This window comes from Benincasa hispida, chromosome 10 (genome assembly GCF_027475165.1).
Source record: "Benincasa hispida cultivar pf3 chromosome 10, pf3_genome.v1.1, whole genome shotgun sequence".
Taxonomy (NCBI): Eukaryota; Viridiplantae; Streptophyta; class Magnoliopsida; order Cucurbitales; family Cucurbitaceae; genus Benincasa; species Benincasa hispida.
The window spans coordinates 19724995-19741224 of NC_143487.1; the positions used below are offsets into that span (position 1 = coordinate 19724995).

Consider the following 16230-nt stretch of genomic DNA (forward strand, 5'->3'; position numbering starts at 1 on the left):
CTTTGCAATTTTATTTTAGTCATATATTCATTGATGAAACTCCATTTTAGCTAAATAAGCACTCGTTTTCTTACGTTTTTTTCATGTTTTTTCCAACTAGCTTATAGATAGAAAAAAATGTCAAGAATTTTAAATTTAACTAGCCTTATAAAGTTAAAACTTAGATCAATTTGACTTTCGAAGTATTAAAGTAAAAAAAAAAAATGTAATTTATAAGCATGATTGAAAAAATACAAAAAAAAAAATAATAATAATAAAACAAGTGATCATTTAGCTAAAATAGAGTTGTATTGGCGAAAATATGACTAAAATAAAATTGCACAACAAAAATTATGCGAAGCCTCTCAATGTACAATGGCATAGCTCTTGTGCGATCTTGTTTTGTTCATTTCTCTGTCAATACAACTTCATTTTAGTTACAATCCTTCCTTATCATATATTTTTTTCGTGCTCTTTCCAACCATGCTTTTAAAATGAACAAAAACTCACAAAATCTTGGACATTAATACCTCAAATGAAAAATCAGTTTAAGTTTATACTTTGTAGGGTCGTTTAAATTCAAGATTCATGAACATTTTGCATTGTCTGTAAGCATGGTTGGAAAAAACATGAAAAAAATGTATGAAAGCACATGATCATTTAGCAAAAACAAAGTTGTAGTGAAAGAGCTAGGTTCAAATTTATGGTATTTTGATATTTAAGGGTAAAAATTTTACTCCTAAAAAAGGTAATAAAAAAACATGTTTTTAGAAAAAGAGGTCATTTGCATAGAAGCCCTTAGGTTATTTTGAGCAATTTTCCATGAACACCCCTAGTTAGTGGGTCCCGCGTGAAAACAAATCTCGCTAGTTCCTCCCCTTCGCTACAAGAACCTACTGAAAAGCTAAAATTCCCTTCTTCTTTTTTTTTTTTTTTTTTTTTAAAACCCCTTCGCTACAAGAACCTACTGAAAAGCTAAAATTCCCTTCTTCTTTTTTTTTTTTTTTTTTTTTAAAAAAAAAAAAAAAAAAAAAAAAAAAAAAAAAAAAAACCTCACCCTTAAATGCTGTTCTTAAATGATGCTCGACCTTTTAAATACATAAAAAGTCATTCCACACAGACAAGACTTCCCTTCCATCTCCCAACCTAATACTTCATATCCATGCCAAAGCAAATATAAGATCTTTTTAGTGAAGCAAACACTCAAGAGTAATAATCAATAATAATGTGCAATTCACAACATATTTTTCTTCCCTTCTGCTCAAAATGGAGATTTATTGAAGAAAGTAAGATAAAAGTGGAGCCTGCCAAGATCACAAAGCTCAAGCAAATTGCTTAAATATGAGATTGATAAGTTTCATATGCCACAAAGAAAAACATAAGTGTTTGAGGGAATGCCTAGAGGGAAGCTAACTGAGAATTGAGATTACACACCTTTGTTAGTCAGTTTGCCGGCTATTTTTTGTACCATACGCGATGTAATTTACACTGATATCATCTGAAAGGGACCATTGGCCAGTTAAGGGATTGTACACAAATCCGGCCATCTCTTCCACCTGAAACAACCAACCATACATGAAAATGGTTATAACAACCAGAGAAAACATAAAGATATGGTCATATGGATGTTTTATGCATTAATCTTACTGAAATAGAGGCGCGTTGTAATATCAGAACCAATTCTTCAGGGGTAAGTAAGCTCGACCACTGATGCGTACCTTTAGGAAGCTGCTAGCGTAAGAAAATATTACTACTGAATTCACTTTTCGGAGAATCCAATCGAATAAGAGTAGTAGTATGGCCTCGAGAGAAATTAGATTAGGAAAAAGAATGTTGATGATAGTATACCCAACGAAGAATGTATTCTGCTGCAACAATGGCGGTTGCAAATGCCCTCATAGAACGGTTAATGGTAGAAATAACTGTAGCTCCTTTAGGCACTGTCAATGCTGCCAAGGACTGACAAAATCCAGCAGGATCTGCCACATGCTCGATTACCTATCGAAAGGGTTTGCTTAGAAGAGCTTGGATATAAATCTAACAGCAACAGTTCAGTCTCAGTCATGATCAGGGTAACAAGTAAGAGAAGTTGATGCCTCAAGGGATACAGCTCGCGTTATAATTGCACTTTGAAACCATATTTATGAAGAAATTTTGATAGATAATGTCTAGTTAATTTCTGCATGTAGAATGAGAGTGAGAGCAAACCTCTGAAGCGATGACAGCATCAAACTCCTTTCGCTGCTCTACCAGATTTTCTGTGATAAGGTAGTATCATATGATTCAATATTCAAGGATAAACAAAGGATTTCTCATGGCAAAGATAAAGTGATTTTGGTGAAACAAAGAATTTAAGCATCTAAGGATCAACAAGCGAGGTGGATAAGTGGATTCAGAAAAGAGCATCGTGCACTGTTTATTCCCTCATAAGAAGTATGTAACCCAATTCTCCCTCTCTTTCTTGGAAAAAAAGTGTGATGCAAATTCGGTACAGAACAAGTAGGTTGGAGGTAGTCAACCAAAGGATAGGCAGCTAGCATACTTGAACTCATTCAAATATACAACATGGTGAACTCATTCAAGTTCAAGCACATAATAGGTGTAAAATAACAGAGGTTTGATAGTTCAGGAAGATAATTTATAAGGGAAATCAAGTTTTTGCACGTACCAGCTGTGGTACAACAATATTCAATTGTTGATGTCACAGGATCCAGGTCCTGCATATACAAGTACGTCCAGAGACCACCAAGTTAAATTCTACATAGATCTTTCCAAATAAACGATTTGTTTGACTTCAAGAATAATAACCATACAGCATGCACACGGGCAATCTTGATGTTTTTGTCCACAATATCAATTCCTGTCACAGTTGCTCCCATTCGAGCTAAAGGCTAAAAGAACAGAAAAAGAAAGTTAATGAACATGGGATCAAGAACGTCTTCCAGAAGTTTACATGAACCAAGAAAAAGTTATTAAACCAAGAGAGCAGAATGGCATTAAAGATTATGGTTTCAAGCCTAGAAATTAGCGCATGGCTCAGTTCTTGACCTGTGCTTTGGACTGAACTTATTTCTCTTGAAAATATGGTACAGCTCATGTATCAGCCTTCTACGTGACTGGAGCTTCTTAGAAGTTAGCATGAGGGAGAATATCATTTTACAGCACAAGCGATAGTATTTGCTCTCCTCTAACGTAAATTGAATGTAGACCTTCAATTTTGTCTCTATATTCGGCCAAAGGAAAAGGGGGGAAGGGCTTCATAGTATTTGCTGACAGGAATGACTTACTTTATGACATTACTAATTAGAAAAGCTTTTCTGCTACCGTTTTAACAGCTTTTGACTCTAAGACAAGAGGACTTATCACTACCCCTTGCCCTAAGGTTGTTCTTCTGTTTTTGTGTCAATATAAGCTCCCTCAGTTTCTCATCAAAAGAAGAGAAAAGAAAAGACTCATTCCAAATAGCGTTGTTCTCTTTGTCCGGTCTCATTCTTAAACTGGAAAGGAGAGATATGGAATGGAATAGCTTAAAAATGTGTTACACCCATGAGACAATGACCAAACCAACAGATGATCTACAAGTGTTTTACAAATTGTTCCATGCTATGAGTTCAATACACTTAGAAATTGTTTGCTTTTGTGCTAATAACTTGACAAGTCATGAATCTATAATTAATAATTATCAGCTCATTTCAAAAGATAGATTTAAAAATTATTGCTTCAGTTAACAGACAAGAATTGGGGGAAGAATTTGGAAAAACTCTCTTGGAACTAGACTAATGCCAGATGGTATATATGAAGAAAAGAAAGCATACAAGTTACACCAAGCAATTAAATTTTCCTTCATAATAAGACTACAGCCAGACCCAAAAAAAAAAAAAAAAAGAAGAGAAAAACTGCATGCCTCAGAGAGAATTCCACCACCACAACCAACATCAACAAATTTCAGTCCTTCAAAAGGCCTAACTGAACAAGGGTCCCTCCTGCAACGAATTTAACCAATCAGAGATTCAGAATTCCTGGAACAGTGCGAGGTAAAAAAAAAAAATTAATTTCACTAGTATTGCACTGAATTATAAACTTTAGACTCCAGGAAAAAGAAACATGCTAAATGTTAATCTAGATTGAATGTCATATAATATCTCGAATCACAGCTCAATACCATACATGTAATTTTACTCTAAGAATTCTTGGGAGAAACTCCAGTTCGTTTTTTTCTGCATAACTAAAAGAACCAGAACTGTCAATATGAAATGATATTTTGAATACTAATAACCTATATAAAATGGATATAGAATGATGCATGGAATTCTTAGCATTTTGAGGAGAATCTTTCATTTAGTAACTAATGCATCAAATGAAGTAATTTCAAGCAGATAATGAATCCACTTAAACAAAATGCAGTTGACTTGAAGAATACAATGCTATCCCTGCATTCCTTACCCTTAATTAAAACTATCAACTATCCAGCAATAGAATGGTGGCGGTGGTTCGTCCTAAAAATAACTAAGAAGATTGCATAACAACATGGCTTGGGTAAAACCAAAAGAAAGAGTTCAATTTGGAGTCAGAAGTCGGCCATCATGGTAGTTACTGGAACCAAACCAATGTTTAAATGTGCCTAGAAGACCCGCCATAAAAGTGGATCTGAAATGATGGTGAAGTACCTAAAATGACGGCAAAGAGTGGATCTGATAAATGAGACTCTTGTAGGATTCAACGCATGTAGGGGCTTAAATGGCCCTTCGGAGTCCCACCTGAAAACCACAGCTCCAGTTTTTACAAATTTTACCAGGTGCTTTAATCCTTACTATGGCATGAACTATGTTCTGGAAGGAAATTTATTAGAAGGGCAGTGTCCATGAACACAAATGATAGCAATACATGGATGATATCAAAGACACATTCACAAAACAAATATGCTGTAAACTTCGAGACTTGATATATAATCCAGCAAATGACATGCTTTTTTAATAAAGCGCTTTTTTAATAAAGCAACAATTGAGATACTTCACACATACCACCATACAAATCAAATGACTGAAAAACTAATATATATTTTTTCTTATTTTGCCAAACTAGAGACTGACATGCTCAATATCAAAAGAACGCATGGCCAAGATTCAAAAAGCATATGCAATCAATCTTGTTGTGGGCCAATATGGCAAAGCGTTTTGCCTTACAAGGATGACCCAATAGGTCATTCCAAGAAAAATGAGAATGTTGGTAATGGAAAAATTAAGTTACTAATGGTCAAATTAATTACTCGAGAGATTAATTAGTCAAGTGACTATTACAAATCAATTTTCTAGATAATCAAAAGGCTCGAAATATTTGAGGTACACTGAAATACATCCCAAATTTTCTATTCTCTAGTTCTCTCTCTAAACTATTACAACTTGATCGTCAAAGTGTTGGTGACCAAGCACCACACGGTACAAGGTTCTCTATTGTGCAAGGCGTTCGTTTGATTTCTTCCCGAGCATTATAAAATTCACCTTGGATACCAAATTTTGGTATCAACAATTGGTGTCATCTCTGGGGAGATTTGACTTAGTGTTATACTCAAAATCGTACGTTCCGGCAAAAATGAGTACCGACATGAACACGAACTGAAGTAGACCGAAATCAATGGCGTGCTGAATATCTCTCAAGGGTTGAAGACTATCTGGAATTTTTGTGATGTTGGGAAATTGGTCAAGTAGTTCCAACACTCGAGGGTCTAAAGTGCTTTGTTGGCTAGGATTTGCTTGGCTGTCTTTAATGAACAGGGCCAGGGAAAAAGTAGCCGCTTGATTGATGGCTTCTTTGGTTGGAACAATGGAGAATAATTGTCCCTTATGTTTATTGTGACTGCCTGAAGACAGCTGTGATGAATTTGTTGGCAGTGGCATGAGTAACACCTTCTTGCCCATCCAATCAAACTGATATGTATTGTCATGACCCCTGTGTAAAGTTTGATTGTCAAATTTCCATGGTCGACCAAGGAGAACATGGAAAGCATCCATGTCAATCACATCACAAATGATTTGGTCCTTGTAATGGCTTCCAATGGACAGAGGCAGAGTGCAAATTTCGCTAACCATGGCTTCACCCCCTTTCTCAATCTATCCTATCTGGTAAGGATGTGGATGAGGCTCAACCTTAAGCTTGAGGGTTCACACTAGTTTCCTAGACACCATATTTTCAGAGCTGCTGCTATCAATAATCACTGAGCATACTTTGCCATTGACAGTGCAACAGGTTCAAAATAGAGAATGGAGTTGAGAGTTGATCTCCGTGGTGGGAGCAAGGAGAATATTTTGAACCACACACGATAATTCCTCCACATCATCTGGGTTAGTAACTTGGAATTCATCAGTGTCTTCAATGCTATCACTTTCTTCTTCCACTTCTTGGACAGCAAGGTTCCTTCTTTGAGGGCAGTCATTAGAAAGATGTCCAACTTGTCCACACCTGAAACATTTACCAAGATTAGGCCTATTATAAGGATTTGCACCTTTATTTTGTAAAGTAGTGGAACTTCCCTTGTTAATAGCATCATTCTTGGTTGGTTCTTTTGGTTTATTGATTGAAGAAGTTGATGGAGTAGCGGTCTGAACGTTTCCCCTATTGATTTTTTTGTTCGAAGAGTTGTCTTGTCTCATGCTGTTCGTCTAGAATTCCAGTGCTTTTGTTTTTGCATCTCATCATCTTCTATAGTAGTGGCTATGGATACTGCTTCAGAAAGGTAGTTCATTGGATGGAGGTGTACTTTCTCCCTGATTTCTGGCCGTAATCCATCAACGAGCCTGGCAATTTGTTGATTTTCGCTTTCAGCTAGATTATTCCTTGCACTTAAACGTTGAAACTCCTCGGTGTAATCTTCAACGCTTCGAGCCCCTTGTTTGCAATGTTGGAATTGGTTATATAAGAGTCTTTCATGGTGGATAGGAAGAAATCTCTTCTTCATTAGCCGCAACATCTTTGGCCAATTTGTAATCGGTTGTTTTCCATAGATCTTTCTATTCGTTTGGAGCTGATCCCACCATGCGGAAGCCCCACTTTTGAGTTTGAAGGACACCAACTTAACCTTCTTATGTTCGGGGGTGCCCATATATTCGAAGAAACTCTTGACTCCCTTCACTCAATCCAAGAAAATCTCGATGTTCATTCTTCCATTGTAAGTAGGGAGATCTACCTTCATTTTGTAGTCAGAATCTGCCCTCCAAGGTGGTCCACGCTGGTTATGAAGGTAATCTTGCCAATCTTGATAGGTGTTCTGCCCATAATACCATGTAAGGACCTTCTTGAACCCGTTCTTGATTTTCTTGGTTAAATTGTTGAGTGTGCAGCCAACTTTGATTGTCTTTGTCCGAGGATTCAGGTCATAACCCAGCAGATTTGGAGGAAAAAATCTGGTCTGCTGCTGATGGAATCTTGCCGTGACCCCTGGGCAAGCCGCTGCACCACCAAAACCATGTCTGGCCATTGGAGCTCGCTGAAAAGGCATTCGGGGCTGGTTTCTTGGAGGGGAACGTACCTGATCTTGAATTCTAATGCTCAAATGTCCCTGCTTACCTTTCTCTCTTGCTTCAGCAATCGGTTGTCCTCCACTTTCTTGATTTTCTTGTTGGTTGTCGTGGGTCTCAACTTCCTTGCCCTTGTTGCCCAACATCTTCTTGAGTGCTTTAGTCATTTGCTCCATTACTTGATGCATATCAGCCATGGAAGTCTGCATTGCCATGCACGTCTCATTGAGCAGATTGATCACTAACTCAATGACAACAAATCTTTTGTTGATCGATCGAGGAGATGTGGATGCTTCCGCATCTGAGGAGGAAGGAGGGTTGATGCCCTTCACCACGAGGCCCTATCAAATAGGGTGCTCTGATACCAATCTTGAACTAGACCCCTAAATCTTGGAGAATTCTTGAATGTAAAGAATTTTATTCATCTTCAAGTGAAGGTAAGGTTCCCTTCAAATAGACCCAAAGGAAAAGGGTTGTTACACACCTAACTTAACTAACACTAAATCTAGGCCCCTTTAAATAGACCCAAAGGGGAAGGGCTTTTTCACACCTAAACTAAACATAAAAATAAATAAGAATTTAATAAAGAAACTACATAATTTTACTAAAATACCCCTACATCACGAACCGAGCTATTGATGGAGACAATTCACTGCTGATGTTTTTCTTTGGAGGAACAAGAACTCTGCAGGCGTCCTTGGGGTCCCACTGCATTATGGAATCTTTTTGAGCTGCTTGAGTACCAATTAATCACTTTCATGTGCTATATATCAATTCTTTTACTGCTTATAGTTTTCATGTGATCTTATGTCAATACATTTATCAACAAGAGCCCACCTCAAATTCCAGATGTTAGACTTCCTAAAGATTGCCTGTTTGAGGCTGCCTCGTCACTAAGAACCGAAATCAACCATGTAATCTCCATTTATGTGATACTTGCTTCTAGGAGACATTTGAAGAAATTTCTCAGTGCTTTTATTGGCTTATGGGTTCTATCAATAGTTGGCAGCTGGTGCAATTTTCTGATCTTGTTCCCTCAACGGATGTTATGAGCTCCATAAATATATAAACTTGATTTCTACAGCTTCAATGCATGTTTCATCATAGTAAGAGCCTCTTCATAAGTTTGATTTCCACCAATAAAGCCACTCATATGAACAAACACACAACCAGGTATCCCAGACCCCTTTGAGAGTTCCTCATCCCTTAAATCTTGCCATTGGGCAGGCAACGTCCTACAACTCTCAAATCTGTTGGGAGATACTGCCACTGCTTGCACTCGCCAGTGTTTGCTTCCATCGTTTTGATCGAGCACATATTTGATTGAATTTTCAATCTTCAACTCCTGTTCGAGCTCAAATAGATGAAGATTCCAAGGGCAAAAATGTTGTCAAAACCATTATTTCTCCACTAGGGTCAATATCATGTCTTGTTGCAAGACATCCTATTACAATTGATCTAGCTGGTAGCCATGACTTTGCATGAAATCTAACACTATCTAAGAACTCACAACCGGCCAGGGCCATTGCTTTCTCGAAGGCCTTATTCTCATACTCGGGTGATTGATCCAATCTCCCCAACCTTGAAGATAGGTGTGTGTTATTCACATATTGCAGTGGCTGATCTGTATCATATTGATTAATGCTGCATCAATTGCCTCCATGAAACTTTTGTAAACAGCCAAAAACAGCCTGTGCCCTTCATCAACTCGAAGTTCCTTTGCAATAATCTCCTTCCCAAAATGCTTATAAACAAGACCAGGCGCTGCTAAGCTTAGTGGTGAAACCATGGCCAAAAACCTCTTCAAACCCCTTTTGATGATGATCATATCGATCATGACTTGGATCATATACGCCCCTAACATCAAGGACTGCATCAAGACCTTGTAATACCTGGGGATCACAGGTTCAAACAATTTGAGCATTAGAGAACTTATCCATCAAGCGAATCATGAAGCAACCAAGTGCTTCATTGCAATGGAAGCTCCCATGGTGTGTCCCGACTCGCTTTATGGGAATGGAATCAGCAGAAGAAGCAAGGGAAAGGGAAGCAAGGGAAGAAGTAGCCATGAAAGTGCGTAGAAAGAAAAAGTTAGGGAACGAGAGGAATTGCTTGTGGTTAAACTCTAAACCTCTGCATTTTCTAATTTTGTTATACATATCCTTTGTATTGTCACAAACTGTGTCAATCCTTTATGAGACGTATGGAGACTAAACCATAAGGTTGGCCATAAAGCTAATAGTTAATTTGGCTAAGTATGAAGACCAACCCATAGGTTGAATACTAAGATGGAAGACAAGAGGCTGACACCAAGGAGAAAGCCAAGTGAAGACCCATGACCAAATAGTAACCAAAAACTCTTAATCCAAGCATAAGTTAGAAATGTACTTACAACTTACAAGGCTTTGATCAAGAGAGTTGGGGGTAATTATTATGGGAGAAAAAGTAAATCTTAATTTAGCTAAGTATGGAGACTAACCTATAGGGTTGGCCATGAAGCCATAAGTTTATTTGGCTAAATATGGAGATTGACCCATAGAATCGGCCATGAAGCCATAGTCTTTTTGGCTAAGTACAAAGATCAACCCATAGAGTCGGCCATAAAACCATAAACTTATTGAACTAAATATGGAGACCAACCTATAGGGTCGACCATGAAGCCATTAGTTAATTTGGCTAAGTATGGGGTCAACCATGAAGCCATGAGTTAATTTGGCAAAGTATGGAGACTAACTCATAGCATTGGTCATGAAGCCATAAGTTTATTTGGTTAACTATGGGGATTGACCGATAGAGTCAGTAATGAATCCACAAGCCAATTCGGCTAAGTATGATAACCAACCCATAGGGTCGATCATGAAGTCATAAGTTTATTTGGCTAAGTATGAAGACCGACCCACAGGGTCGGCCATGAAGCTATTAAGTTAATTTGGCTAAGTATGGAGGCCACCCTATATAAGTTTATTTTGCTACTAATGAAAACCAATCCATAGGGTCGACCATGAAGCCATAAGTTTATTTGGCTAAGGATAAAGACGGACTCATAGAGTCGGTCATGCTAATATAACTAAATATGAAGACCAACCCATAAGGTCGACCACAAGCTAATATAGCTAAATATGGAGACCGACCCATAGGATTGGCCATATTTATTTAGATAAGTACGAAGACCAACCCATAGGGTTGACCATATTTAAACGACTATGGGTCGACCATGCCAGTACAAAAAGGCCATGAAGGCCACTCCCTAGGATCGACCATAAGAAAGAGATTTTTTAAAAAAAGGAAAAAAAGGGTTAAAATAGACCAGAACTCCTAATCCAAGAGTAAGTTGAAGGTATACTAACAAGACTTCGATTAGGAGTTGGGGGCAACTATTGTGGGTAATATATGGCTAAGTGTTTTGCCTTACAAAGATGACCCAAAAGGTCATTTTAAGAAAAATGAAATTATTCCTAACAGCTAAATTAAGATAATAACGACCAAATTAGTTGCTCGAAAGATTAATTAACCAAGTGACTATTACGAAATCAAATTTCTATATAATCAAAAGGGCTAGAGACATTTGAGGTATGCTGAAATACATCCCAAATTCTCTATTCTCTAGCTCTCTCTAAACAATTACTAACTTCATCGTCAGAATATTGGTGGCCAAATACCACATCGGTGTGAGGTTCTCTATTGTACAGGGTGTTCCTTCAATTTCTTCTCGAGCATTATAAATTCACAGTAGGTACCAAAATTCGCTATTAACAAATATCGATATCAACTTAAACGACGATCTTGGATAACCACCAAAATTGTGAACGACGATCTTGGATAACCACCAAAATTGTGACTTACATGAATACATTTGCAGAACAAAACTCTTTTTACGTGAATTGATTTCTTTTTCTTATTCATAAGAAGTCTCGGCTTAGATTAACATCAGATATACGTGCGTAGCATAAGCATTAATAAAGGTTATACATGCAATCTATGTAGAACCTTCAAGCATCGCGATTCGATATATAGTGATAAAATGTGATGAAAGTTTCGTCCCACATATATGTAAAAGAATTGAACCAGGTAAGAAAGGATTGATTTCCAGGAAAATAAAGGAGAGCAGCCTAAAAAATCTCCAACCATCCAAACGCGATATTCCGTACATTTGCAATAAGAGTTGAACCCCTGTGCACTACCAAATACTTTAAAATTTCCAAATCACCAACCCGAATTCTCCTAAACTATCCCGATAGAAAAAAGAAAAGAATTCTAAGAACAGAAATCGTCTAAACAATGCATCTTTTTAGAGAATTCGAGAATTACCAGGTGTCAGCAATGGCGGCGAATTTGGAAAGCTCGAGCTGATTCACAGACGAGGTAGTAGAAGCGTTTCTGTCTATTTTCTCAGGTCGAGATGCAGTTTGTAGCTCAGCATTTTGAGGCGGTGCTAAAGAAGAACCGGCGGGAGAGAGCTGCGGCGATGAGGCGTCAGAGAAGTGCCTGATATGATACAGATTTCGTGGTGCTCGAATTGAATGTTGGTAACGGGAATCTCCGATGCCATGGAAGACGGTGGAGCTTAGAGCTCGGAGCTGGTTAATGCGGAATTTGGAAGCCATGAGTGAGAGAAGAGAAACTAGAAGGGGGAATTTTACGTGAAAGATTAAGGCATTTTTATTTATTGATAATATGGTAATGGTAGATTAAGATCAAGTATTTAATTTAAGCAAATATACCCTCTACTTTTACTAAATGCCCCTCAAAGGCTTTTGAATCATCTCTCAAATGGTTAATTTCACATTAAAAAAATTCATAATAATCATAAATTGAATTAATGTGTTTGAATTGATCACGCACTGAAAATAAGTTGGACAGGGTCATAACTTCTATAAAAATTATGAATATAGGAAAAAAAAAGATCAACATTGACCCTAAAGTTGTCTAGTAATGTAATTTGAAACCTAAACTTTTAATTTCATTAAATTGAATCCTAACTTAATTAAATAAGGTTTCGTTTGTTAACCATTCCATTTTTAGTTTCTTATTTTTCAAAATAAAATCTATTTTCTTCTCAATTCTTACCATGATTTCCATCTTTTCGAGTAGAATGATTGAATTCTTAACCAAATTCAAAAACTAAAAACAAGTTTTTGAAAGCTACTTTTTTTAGTTTTCAAAATTTGACTTTAAAAAAAATATATCTTTTTGATCTATGTGTTTTCAAGAATAGGTGCATTTAGTTCTAATGTTTTAAATCGATCATTTTAATTTCTGAATTTTCAATAATAGGTTCAAATGGTTCCGACGTACTAATAAAACCATGGTGATGTGGCAAGATGACTAGAAAAAAATTTATATTTTTAATTTTTTTCCCTCTTCTCTCTTTCTCCTCTCTTCTTTCCCTCCTCTCTCTCCCTTCTCTCTCCTCTCATCTTCACTCTAAATCACTCATCCCTTTCCATCCTCTCTCTCCTTCTGTGTAATTTTCCATTCAAATGCAATTTTCTTTTTCATTTTTCATTCAAAGGAGAAGGAAAAAAAAAGCAAAAATTTAAGAAAAATAAATGATAATCAACACCATAATCACCCTCTGACTTTAGTTATTTTCTTCTTCTTTGTGTTTGTGGGCAAAAAAATCTTTGACAACTGCCAGCCAGAAAAATCCACAACTTTGGAACAATGTCTCGTTTCTCAATTAACTCCATGCTCTCATTTTCAGACTTCTTCCTTAATTTTCTTGATGAGTCTCTTTAGTTATGAGCATTCTGGTGGTTTTGGCACTAATTCCTTCCAAATTTCAACCTTTAAACGTTTATAACAACTTAACATACCAGGTAATAATTCCTTTCATTTGGTTTAATATCTAACTCAATGACTAAAACTCTAAAAGATCACTTGAAGATGTGTACAAATTTTGATATAAATCTTGTGTCATTCCACCCATCTTCAAAATTAACTACACAATCAAATTTCGAAATCCACTTCCCTGTGGCTTCGTCCTTGCCTCCGGAGCAAGGTTAATCTGAAGAAAGAAGGTTGAGATTTTAGAGAGAGAAAATTAAAGCAAAAATGCCAGGAAAGTTGATGTTTGAAAATTTTAAATGACACATTAAGTGGGTAGTAGGAAGAAAAAGTTGCATATGAATGAAAAATTAAAAAATAAAGACAGATGGAAATTAGGTGTTCAAATAACCCGATAATTTGAACAATTTGGACTACCCAACCCAAAATGTAAGAGTTGGGTTGGGTTGGGTTGAATTTTTATTGGGTTGGGTTGGATTGTAGTTTGGGAATGATCCAACCCAACCCGAATTTGATATATATATTTATATATTTCTCTTGGTTTAAAGTTTAATTTCTTTGTATGGATTAATTTTTTAATTTTTAATATTTTTCTTTTAAAATTGTTATGATATTTGTCTTTGTTTAAAGTTTAAAATAAATATCTACATATTTTTCATTAAAAAAAGTTCTAACCCAACAACCCAACCCAAATTTTAAGGGTTAGGTTGAAAACTTTATTTTGGTCATTTAGATTACCAATCAAACCAATCCGAATTTTCGGGTTGTCCAAAAAATACCTTCAATCTAACCCAACCCATATACACCCCTAATGGAAATGGGAGAAGGATTCAAAGTAAAAATACGATGAGGGAGAAGAAGAGAGAATAGGAAAAAAGTTAAAAATATATATATTTTTTAGTCATCTTACCACGTAATCATTTAATCAAAATTTTTTATTAAGTTTAGGGAAAGATGCACTTTGTTGGTCCCAGAGGCTTGATATTAGTGTCTATTTGATCTATGAAGTTTCAAAATATGCTTCTAAATGGTCATTCAGTTAACTTGAACTAATGAAAAAATGATATAGTATGTTAAGTTGACACATTTTAAATGAAGTAATATTTTTACTAATATTTTTATTGCTATTTTAATGAGGTGGAATTTTCTATTTTTTCTCTTCCCTTCTTTCCATTTCTCTCCTCCCTCCTCCTTTTTCTCTCCCTTTATCTCTCTAAAGCATGTTGTTCACAAAATCCTCCATAGAAGCAAAGCTTTATATATATAATATATAAAAGCAAAGCTCATTTTTAATTTGGAAAATGTTGAACCTAAATGTATCTTAGATTCCAAAAACCCTAAATCAATTTTTCATATCCTTTTCTATTTCTGCACCAATTTGTCCATATTTTCTCGAATATTGTTCAAGATTGGGCATTTATACAAGTGAAGTTATGCCTACTGTCAAAGCCTGAAGCTGCTGTTGTTTTAAGAATTTTATGTCTGAACTTAATAGATAATTTTTCTAAAGGTAAGAATTACAAATGACAATCATTAAAAAAACAAACTTTAATTAGAAATTCGTTCACAAAAACAGATATTTATGTTTTGTTTGTGTTCTGTAGTAGGTTAATTTGTTTTTGATAAACTAATGCTCTTTTATATATGTAAAATAAATAAAATAACTATTGGTTTTTCAAAAAATTACCGTTGAAATATTCGCTATTTTTCCAAATTAAAAATAAGTTTTTGCTTCCTATGAACGTTTCTGGTTTTAGAGACCGAAAATTTCATAAAATAACCCAAAAACCAGAAACTTTTCTATGAATGACCCATTTCTAAAAACTTTGTTGTCATTGACTTTTTCCACATATGAAATACCATTTTTGTCTCCGATTTTAAATGCTACTCTCCTACTCTTCTTCATCCTTTGATCTTCTCTTCCAACCACCTATTATTTACAATTTAATGCAACCATTTATTCTCAACTAATATTATACCATTAGAATTCGATGCTATTAGATCTTAACCATGGGACAAGTAAACGAATATCATTTTCAACTCTTCAATTTCACTCAAGCACTATCATCTTCTCCATTACTCTATCACTTTCAGTTGAACACAGATCGCTTTCAACTTCATTCAATTCATTTTATGGGTCTAGAGCAAGCATTCTTCGAAGAAGATCATTTTACATATCCAGAAACAAATGCAGTAAGTGTTAATCAAAAGTTTTAGAAGTTTGTTCACTATTATTTTGTTGATCGTGTACCATTATATATGCAATCATGTACCATTGTATTTGCGATTGTATATCATGAGGTACATGATCATTTACCACAACATACACAATCGTATACCACAACATACACGATTGCATATTGTTAGATATTAGATCATATACCATTGTATATATGATCGTATACTCTTTTATAGGCGATTGTTTAACATACATATTGTTGTTTCTATAATTTTAATGTTTGATCGATTATTACAATTAGCGTATTGCAGATCAATGATGTTACTTTGCATCTTTGTACGCTATGGTAGGAAGTGGGACCAGACCGAAAGTAACTATGTTCGCGGTCACATGAAAGGTACGATCTAAAGATTAGACACGATATATCATGTAGTGAACTAGTGAGTCTTCTACTCCAACGACTAAATATCGATCTGGATAGATTTAACATACACATGAAATTTCGTTACAATCTATTGGTCCAAGCTCCCCCGATCGATATAGTTGATGGTGAAGACCTTAGTTTTTCTTTTTTTTTTTTTTTTTTTTTTTTGGAAGGCAGTGATGCTTCCCGAATGCCTCTGTTTGTATCAGTCACACCACATGATATTCATGGAACATACACTAAAAACATGTACCATTAGGGCAATCCGACCATTTCAACTACTCAGGACTTTGCCGTTCCAACTACATCAAGACACAACATTCCCACTATGTCTTCACTAGATGAGAACA

At 35.8% G+C, this 16230-nt stretch overlaps 1 protein-coding gene and 1 pseudogene across 2 annotated transcripts; both read right to left on the reverse strand.

Annotated features, from left to right (window-relative positions):
- Positions 1 to 1163: 1163 nt before the first annotated feature.
- Positions 1164 to 12261, reverse strand: COQ3 (coenzyme Q 3). 2 transcript variants are annotated; one of them, XM_039046202.2, is made up of 9 exons: positions 11799 to 12261; positions 4647 to 4736; positions 3884 to 3962; positions 2793 to 2870; positions 2648 to 2696; positions 2188 to 2237; positions 1828 to 1977; positions 1627 to 1707; positions 1164 to 1535 (listed from the first exon to the last, which is right to left on the reverse strand). In XM_039046202.2, exons 1-9 carry the CDS (start codon positions 12092 to 12094, stop codon positions 1419 to 1421), a joined length of 990 nt encoding a protein of 329 aa, XP_038902130.1. In that variant the 5' UTR covers positions 12095 to 12261; the 3' UTR covers positions 1164 to 1418. The 2 variants fall into 2 exon arrangements, with proteins under 2 accessions (XP_038902130.1, XP_090162603.1); XM_090306477.1 differs by lacking the exon at positions 4647 to 4736.
- LOC120087690 (uncharacterized) lies at positions 8434 to 9559 on the reverse strand (annotated as a pseudogene).
- Positions 12262 to 16230: the final 3969 nt, after the last annotated feature.